Here is a 9,697-nt window from a genome sequence, read left to right as displayed (position 1 = left end):
CTCAGGGCAGTTTATTTCTGGCCTGAAAGAAGCTGGTGTGTTTCAGTGTTATTATACTGACCATAAGCTTGTATGGGCAGACTTTTCCTTGGACAAAAATAACACAGGACCCGGACAATAGTGTTTTGAAAAACAAAAATTACGTAAATTTAATGAATGACTTTTGGCGCACATGGCAATGGGAAAAGGGGAATTATAATGATTTATTGTTTTGGTGGGATTTGGGTAAAACAAAAATCAAAACACTGACCACTGACTATTGTAAACAAAAACGCAGAACTGAAAGGACTTACATTTATAATTTAAAATAAGACGAAATATTTCTAACACAACTAGACGAACTTGGACAGCTGGACGATTACTCAGAATTAATTAATGTACAAAATAAGATTAACGATTATGAACAATTACAATTACAGGGGGCTAGAAGTAGGGTCAAGGTCATTGAAATTGAACAAGGTGAAAGATGCACAGCGTATTTCGTTAATCTTGACAAAACAAAAAACCAACAATAAATACATGAATTCTTTAATAACTGAAGACGGAACAATAATTGACACACAAGAAGAAATTTTAAATGAAACTACAATTTTTTTTACCAAACATTATACACATCTGAAAAGACGGACGCTTCAGCACAAAATTATTTATTAAATAAAATGACAATGACTTTAAGTAATGAAGACAGAGACGAAGTTTCACTCGTGATTAAATCGTTTGCCAATGATAAATCACCGGGCTGTGATGGCTTGACTGCCGAATTCTACCGGAATTTTTTCGGCTTAATTGGTAGTGATCAGGTAGAAGTAATTAACGATGCATTCAATAAGGAAAAACTAACTTTTACCATGCGCCTTGGTGTAATTGTACTAATTTGGAAAGGTAACGAAAAACAACTTCTCAAAAACTGGCGACCCATCTCTTTATTAAATTGCGACTACAAAATTATCACAAAAGCTTTGGCTAGTAGAATTAGAGAATTTTTACCAAAAATTATCCACCCAAAACAGAAATGTTCAGTCAAAGGCAGATCAATTCATGACGGAGCATCATTGATAAGAGACTTAATAGAATATGTTAATCGTAATGATCTACCGGGGTTAATACTCTCTTTAGATCAAACAAAAGCTTACGATAGAGTAGAATGGACTTTCTGTTTAAAGTTTAAATTTTGTTTTTTTACTTTGGGTCAAATTTTATTAAAATTATTAAAACATGTTATACAGATAATCAATCAGCTGTTAAGGTTAATGGGTATCTATCAAAATACTTTGATCTCTCACGGGGTATTAGACGGGTTCCCGATCAGCACTTTTCTTTATATCCCAGTAGCAGAAAATTTGGCTGAAGCTGTTCGGGAAGATAACAAAATTAATGGGATAACTTTACCAGGTGGCTTCGTCAGTAAGTGGGTTGGATATTCGGATGACGGTAACGCAACTCTTTCAGACCTTGACTCAGTTAAACAACTCTTCAAAACTTTACATATCTATGAACGTGCATCTGGAGCTAAGGTTAATCTTCAGAAAACCAACGGTTTCCTAATGGGGAAACTTAGGTATGAGAAAGACACTCTACTTGATATAAGATGGACTAATGAAAAAATTAAAATATTAGGTTTTTATTTTGGCAATATTAACGTTTCGGCTGATAATTGGGAACCCAAAATTATTTTTTTTTTTTTTTTAAATATATGGAGTAATAGAAAATTAACATTATATGGTAAAATAGTTGCGGTAAATTCACACGCCACTAGTGGCATTTGGTATTTATCAAACGTTTTGGAACTTCCGGAAAATATGCTAAACAAATTGATAAAATGATTTTTAATTTTATTTGGAGCTATAGAAAACATTTTATATCAAAAGAGCAAATTCAACTACCTAAGGAGTTAGGTGGGTTAGGAGTTGTAAATATTAGGCTGAAAATTAAAGCACAAAGAATTAAATTTGAAAGTTGACTTTTGAGTTTAGAGGGAGATGGAAATTGGAAATCTTTAGCTGATTACTTTGTAGGCCAATACAAAAATTTAAATATCGAAAGGCACATTTTAAAATGTAATATTAAAAACAAAAAAGATAATTTCAACTCAATGCCGAACATTTACAAAGATATTTTATTAATTTGGGACGAGCTTAACATTACACGCGACACGGGGAGCTATCAACAAATTCTGTATGAACCTTTCCATGACAATCCGACGATAAGAAACAAACAACACAAAAGTATACGTAGCGATGGACTAAATTTAGTCAGAGACATATGGGACATATATACAGCGCTGCTATTACGAACTCACAAAGACGCCTCGTTTAAGTCCAAATGGGAAACCATTTTTAATGAAAACATAAATTGGAAAAATGTGCGCTCTAGTGGTGTCCTTAAACAAAATATACTTTGGATGAACAGCGAACACCAGCGGTCTCTACACACGGGAACTATTAAATCATGTAAATTCCGAAGTACGTCGACTGTGGCTGTTTGACTAGTCTCTCCACCGACGACGTCTTCACCATCACCGTGGCCCCGGCCTCCAGGTGGTAGACAGCGCCGATGTAGGATGTCGCGAAGGCGGGCTTTCCTCGTCGGATTTTACAAGTCGACTGGGGGTTGGACGACAGCTGTTGGACTGTAGACCTTGGTGTCGTGGGAACGCGTTTGTACACGAGATGATAAAGTTTGGGGACATCGAGTTCCTTAGTCTGGTTACCGTAAAACACGACGTTGCTGTAGATGAAATAGTTCCCTTCTTTCTCCACCCGAATCCCTTCCTCAACGACAGTGAGTCCGTCTTTCACAAACGATCTCTTCCCATTTGATTTCCACCGTAGAGCTGAGATAGGTTTATCTGGAAAAAACAACAACAAAAAACACCCAGTATTATTAAATTATATATTTAGATGATTTCAGGAATGAAGTGAAGCGTTTTATTTGATAACTTTACCGTTTTACAGAGTAGTAAATCCATGCCACCTTGTTGCCTATATTTCTACACCAATTAGTATTTTTTAAAGATCACTTCGTTGTTTACCTTGTACGTAACTAGTTAAAGGTAGGGTCAACTCAAACAAGAGCCTTATGCTTTTATACCGAATGTATCAACATTGTTGTTGTGACAACAGTCTGAAAGCGACCGAGACTACGTTGTATTTGTATAAATCTCACCTTTGTCATACTGTGCATCAGGGTCCATCTGCAGATGGGCAGCGGGTTTCTGTTGAGTTTTGTCTTCGTTTACAACAGCAGCAACTTTCCTCACCCTCTGGAGATGGTAGTCTGAAATAACATGAACGTAAATGTAATTCGTGTTCAAAATACATTTTCTAAAATAACAACACCTAACACACGCTGTCTCTCTATTTACTCTTCCCCCACCCCCACCCCCACCCCCATATATGTCTATGTATGTCTGTGTGTTTGTGTCTATTTGTATGTATGTGTATATATGTTTGTATGTCTTTATGTCTGTGTATGTATGTATGTATGTATCTCTGTGTGTATGTGTGTGTGCCATGTGCATGTGTATGTATGTATAGCTCTCTGTGTGTGTGTGTGTGTGTGTGTGCGTGTGCGTGTACGCGTCTTTGAAATTGTATGTGTGCGTACGTGCGTGCGTGCGGGCGAACTTGATAGAACGTACCATTTCTGATATCTCTTTCATAATTTTGATCCAGTTGCTGAAAAATAATAATTACAAATAAATATATATCTGTCATCTAGTATGGGAAGTTCGAAATACGTATTGCACAAACGTTTTCTCATGACGTGGGGGAAAAAAAAGGAATGTAAAAACGACACCTCATCAGATTTATTACGAACTGTGGTTTGTTAAAACCTTATAACTGTGACGTTTGTTCTAATGTGTCCTTTGAATCTGCAGCAAAAACTCTTTATGATTTTGGCATAGACAAGATTAAATAACGCACAACATATTTGCTAGAAACCTTATAAAAATGTACTTGCAAAACAGCAAATGATCCCTACGTTTAACAAATAAATACCCTGTTTTACTTTCCTAAGTATAGGTTAGAAGGCATTAAGACGTTTCTTCAGAAAAAAGAAGAGGCTGAGCCGTTCTTATTTCTGAAGAAACGTCTTAAAGGAACAGACCCTAGTTTCAACCCGTGAAAATTAACACTAAGTTTAGTTAATCTACAAACCTATAACACATTTGGATAAAGTTACAATTGAGAGAAACATGAGTTTGTAATTTTGAAATGGTGAAATACGATCTAAAAATAGACTAAATCTCGACTCCATAACTGTTACATCTCAGACGCACGTGCGTTTTTAAAAATACGAGAAAGGATTTTTGTGATATTAAAAACACCAGGATGACCAAAAACACTTCGAATGTACGGAAATTGACAACCTAAACCATAAAATCTAAGTAAAGTATCAAAAACGGCTATAATAGTCAAAAATATGCCTTAGTGTTTAAAAACTAGGGTATGTCCCTTTAAGCCTTCTAACCGATTTAGACGGCATTTCGTAGGTTCATTACTTGATATGGGCGGGGCAAGCGTCATTGCGTGTTCGCGCCAATTGTTTTGACGTCATTCGTACAGCTCTTGACGATGATGTCTGGCCAATTAGGTCGAAGTAATTTTGGTCATGTAACTTGTTATTAAGACGGCTTTTTGGGGTGTCTTCACGATTAAGACGATCAAAATGCTGATATCCGATTGGTTGAATTGGAGAGAAACCGAGGAAATGCCGTCTAATTTCGTAATTATTTAATTTGAAATTTCTATTATTCATAATCTAAACTGAATTTTATTCGCTAAATATTAACAACGATAATAATAATTAGAAGAAGAAGAACAATGTTAACAAGAAGAAGAATATGAAAAAAAAGATGAAGAAGAGAAAACAACAGAACAATTAAACGTGAACGGACAGACGACTTCAGAATGTAAAAGCATTTATGATTGTTTTTTGTTTTTTTAAACAGCCGAGTTGCATGATTCTTTTTAATGATGTAAGAAGTTTGTAACATAATTGTCCATATGGATTGTCGAATTACAGACTTTAACATGCATCTGGTGAGTAATATTTATTGTTGTAGTTGTAAACTGAATATATCATTTTCATTTATCTTCGATTCCTAATGAAACTTGTGTAGGTTGTGAGTTGTGTTTACGCGACATAGTAACTTGTAGCAATATTTACGTTACTACAGGAAATATAACTACAATATATAAATATATATATATATATATATATATATATATATATATATATATATATATATATATATATATATATATATATATATATATACAGTCAAACCTGTCTTAAGCGGTCACACAAGGGAGTAGATAAAAGTGGCCGCTTAAGACAGGTGGCCGCTGAGTACAGGTTGCCACATATTATATAGTCTTTAAAACATGTGTTGTTGTTTCTTGTTTTACCGTTTGTACTGCTAATCAACGGATGCGTGTTTCACAGTTGACTATAAATCAACTGTTGACATGTCGTCTCTTTCAGAAATAATGCAAATGGAATGTATTAAATTAACCGTTCTCAACAAGTTTGTTTTCTTTTTCCATTTAATTATTTAATTCCTACTTCATTCGGTGTATTGTCATAGTAAATGAACCTACAAATGTCAAGCAGGCCAGAGTCATACTTTCTTAATTGATACACAGTTGAGATGTCGGGACTGAATGGGTACTAGTATTCCTGAAGGTGTGAAGATCGGTTATTTGCTGCACCTTATCGCTGTTGTTAAAATACCGTCTTTATATAATAGTAAAACTTTATTGTGGCCGCTTAATACAGGTGTTTTAGCAATTTGGGATCCGATTTAGGTTCCGCTGGCCGCGTTAGACAGGTGACTGCTTATTACAGGTGCATTTACATTATAAATCGTTTGGGAGGGAAAAAGGTGGCCGCTTAAGGCAGGTGACCGCTGAGTACAGGTGGCTGCTAAGACAGGTTTGACTGTGTGTGTGTATGTATATATATCTATATATATAGGTCTCACTACACAATTCACCTCCGGGTGAAAGTTCATTGATCACGGTCCACTATAGTTCCTAAATATGACATATGATGTGGTTCACATATTCATTTCTAGTAATTGGGCAACAATTAAAAAAAGAAGCCTTTTTCAAAGGTAAGGCTTCAGGCTGGAATTTGCCCATTTTATTTTGTAATATTTTGCATTGACCTTTTGGGACATGGGTGTATAGCGGAAGAGACGGCACTTGTGAATGGGTTCCAGAAAGACCTGTTCGGACCGGTATTACAGCCAGATGCGGCCATATAGCAAAATACTGAGACGGAAATGTTCTCAATTGTGGAGTGAAAATAAATGCTTATACGTGCACACTACTAAAAGATTTAAAAGAATAGATAACGTATAATATAATTTGTAATGCTTATGATAGCATATGCCTACCTTTAGCATAATACTACGAACACGTTCCCCGTAGTCATGGTAACAACAATAGAAAGAACCATTGACGGTTTTGTTGGTTGCAGTGACGTCACAGCACGTCTCTCCTGGTATACACGTGGCCTTGTGACAGATCTCCGAGTTACTGAAGATGGTAGAGTGCGGTTTCGTGTACAGCTGTGATGTTTTATACACCACGACAGAGAACAGCATCACATTTGTAACCATCAGGAAAATAGCCACAGACTTACTAATTGGAAACATTCTGCGTGTTGGGTAAACCTGTCAAGAGAAGAATTTAGATCCCTGCTAGAGAACCACTCTGTAAAAGATTATTTAAAAACCAGTAAGATAAGTAAGTAAAAAAAAGTCAGTAAAATAAGTAAGTAGATAAGTAAGTAAATAAGTAAGTCGATACGTAAGCCGATACGTAAGCATGGAAGTAAGAAAGTAAGTAAGTAAGGTCCATGCTTTTGTCAAGCGGATTTACAACATTCTAAAAAGGTTAATTTTAGTTTACCAAAGGCAACTGAGCCACGTTCTCAAAAAGGGGACAAGAACTGTAACACAAGTTACATAAAAAGGTATCACTGATTAAAAAAAGAAGTAGAAATAACATAAGCAAGCACAAGTACATGCACATAATATATAATATTCTTTTTATTTTAGTTTTTGTTCATACTGAAAGTGAAAAAATAATAATCTGCAAAGCTTTATTTTGAAAACAAAAGTGCAAAGTAGTTTGTGTACATTGTAGTTCTAGAACTGCGGACAATTTCGTCCTGATAAAAACTTACGAAAATTAGCGATGTTGAATCATTTAAAATTGATATGACGGAAATTGGGCACCATTTTATAATTCTTGGAGTTAACGCGTATTTACTTTTTTTTAATTTTCACAACTGGGACGAAACATACTTAAAATGTTTATTCTCTCGGCGGATTAATCACTGAGGTTACAATGTTTTACGGTCCGGGCAAGAAATGTGTGGGTTTTGTGCAGGATCCGAACGGTACCTACCGTCCATGCAAACATGTCAAATTTTAAGTGAATCGAATGCTGTGATTGGCCGAAATACTTTACGCGTCATTGGGATTTACCAGCAAGGTGCGGAAACGTTTACCATTACCATTAAAAATTAATAATAACAAAAAATCGAAATGAAACGCGGTTCGCAAATTGGGAAACGGTGCACCGAACCGTCGGCTTAAAACTGCAGTTTTCTGTAACATCGAATAATCGTCACATCCATAATTACATGCATAGAGATTATTGAACAACCTTGTGCGTGGTACTAATCTTAAGATGTTGTCCAACACAACTAGAAGGAGATGACAAAATGTCGTCATTTGTGGCATTTCAGGTCATTGGTGCTATAATTGTGCTTCACATTGTTTTTGTTTTTTATTAACTTCGCTAAATAAATTGATTTAATGATTCATGTTGTGTTGGAGGTTAATTGTCTGACTTCAGTACCCAAGGTTTTAAATAGGTAGTTTCTTGTGTACCCGACACTTACACTAGATGATAATGAGACTAAGGAATAAAGTTAAATATCATTGAGCATCTTTATTTCAGTGCTGAACATGGATGTCAAATCACGCCATTGTATTGCATTCTACACATTCGACTTTTTGTTTTCCCTCCATGTCTCATAGCCCATAATATAACTGGTGACAAGTATATGGCAAAATGATGCTGTTTATTATGATTATTATTATTATTATTATTATATTATATGAGAGAGCTCTTCCTTGCATGGGTACTTTAGTCCTGTTAACATACTCGAGTCTTGGTAGACTCGGCCGTGCCCGAATACTCGTGGAGACCCTACTGATTTAAAAATATCACACGAAGCACACGTGTAATAACAAGTGTAATGACGTAATTTTGCGAAGCGACAACGTAACATGATGTTGCTTCCCCAGTCCTGGCTCAGACTGTGCATGTGATATATGACGTCATTTCGTTGTCTCCTGGTTGTGGGTGAAACCTTTTGAGACGGTCCTTGTTATTCATTAAAAAAACCCCAATGATAATATGGATAATAAAGAAATTATGACACTCGATTGTGTGTTGTACTGATTTTAAGAAACTCTTGTCAGGATTTATGTGTTACCCTCGCTCTAGTTCGGGCAATATGTTTCTGAGTGGAGATAGTATAATGGTTGATGTCGCTACAGGAGGGAAAAGCCACTATGGGGAACAGGTAATGTCTATAGTTGTCTCCCTTTATTACATACTTATAGGACATTAAAAACACTTCCATTTCGTATCGTGTTTATGTCCAGAGTGAAATAAATTTCAATTGTTAGGGTAGTAAATCATAATGCACTGTCCACCATACTAACATAAAAAAAGTGTGTTTTATTTAACGACGCCACTAGAGCATATTGATTTTTTTATCTTGTCGGCTATTGGACGTCAAACATATGGTCATTCTGAAAGTGTTTTTTTAGAGGAAACACGCTGTCGCCACATAGGCTACTCTTTTTCGACAGCCAGCAAGGGATCTTTTATTTGCACTTCCCACAGGCAGGATAGCACAAACCATGGCCTTTGTTAAACCAGTTATGCATCACTGGTCGGTGCAAGTGGTTTACACCTACCCAATGAGCCTTGCGGAGCACTCACTCAGGGTTTGGAGTCGGTATCCGAACCCAGTACCTAGCAGCTTGTAGACCGATGGCCTAACCACGACGCCACCGAGGCCGGTCATACTAACATAAATGCAAAACGGTGGAGAACAAGAATCGTCCTGGGCGAATCACATGCATATTGATAATAACCAATTCATATTTTCAGGGGTGTAGGCTAGGGAGGTTCGAGGGTTTCGGACGCGAAAACGCCATTTTCAAAACTATAGTTTAAAGCACGCGAAAACGCCATTTTCAAAACTATAGTTTAAAGCACGCGAAAACGCCATTTTCAAAACTATAGTTTAAAGCACGCGAAAACGCCATTTTCAAAACTATAGTTTAAAGCACGCGAAAACGCCATTTTCAAAAATATAAAAATTATTTAAACAGCGCCATATTTGACATTTAAAAACTAACAACCAAACAGACACATAACAATAAAAAATTGTATTATTTATTGGAAGTCAGAATGACCATATGTTTGACGTCCAATAGCCGATGATAAGATAAAAAGTCAATGTGCTCTACTGGCGTCGTTAAATAAAACAAACTTTACTTTATTTATTGGAATGTTATGTATTCAATACTAAAAGTATAAATCAATCCACATCGGTGGCAGAATTTTTCTACTTACTATTTAAGCATAGCCCTACT

General features: G+C 36.0%; 1 protein-coding gene across 1 annotated transcript; it reads right to left on the bottom strand.

Moving 5' to 3' along the window:
- Positions 1-540: 540 nt before the first annotated feature.
- Positions 541-6,721, bottom strand: LOC121373282 (lymphotoxin-alpha-like). The gene is made up of 4 exons (XM_041499810.1): positions 6,407-6,721; positions 3,641-3,677; positions 3,166-3,276; positions 541-2,848 (listed from the first exon to the last, which is right to left on the bottom strand). The coding sequence occupies exons 1-4, from the start codon at positions 6,665-6,667 to the stop codon at positions 2,442-2,444; spliced, it is 816 nt and encodes a 271-aa protein (XP_041355744.1). The 5' UTR covers positions 6,668-6,721; the 3' UTR covers positions 541-2,441.
- Positions 6,722-9,697: the final 2,976 nt, after the last annotated feature.

This window comes from Gigantopelta aegis, chromosome 5 (genome assembly GCF_016097555.1).
Source record: "Gigantopelta aegis isolate Gae_Host chromosome 5, Gae_host_genome, whole genome shotgun sequence".
Lineage (NCBI taxonomy): Eukaryota > Metazoa > Mollusca > Gastropoda > Neomphalida > Peltospiridae > Gigantopelta > Gigantopelta aegis.
Note: the sequence above shows the minus strand (reverse complement) of the source record. Positions and strands in the feature narration are given on the sequence as shown.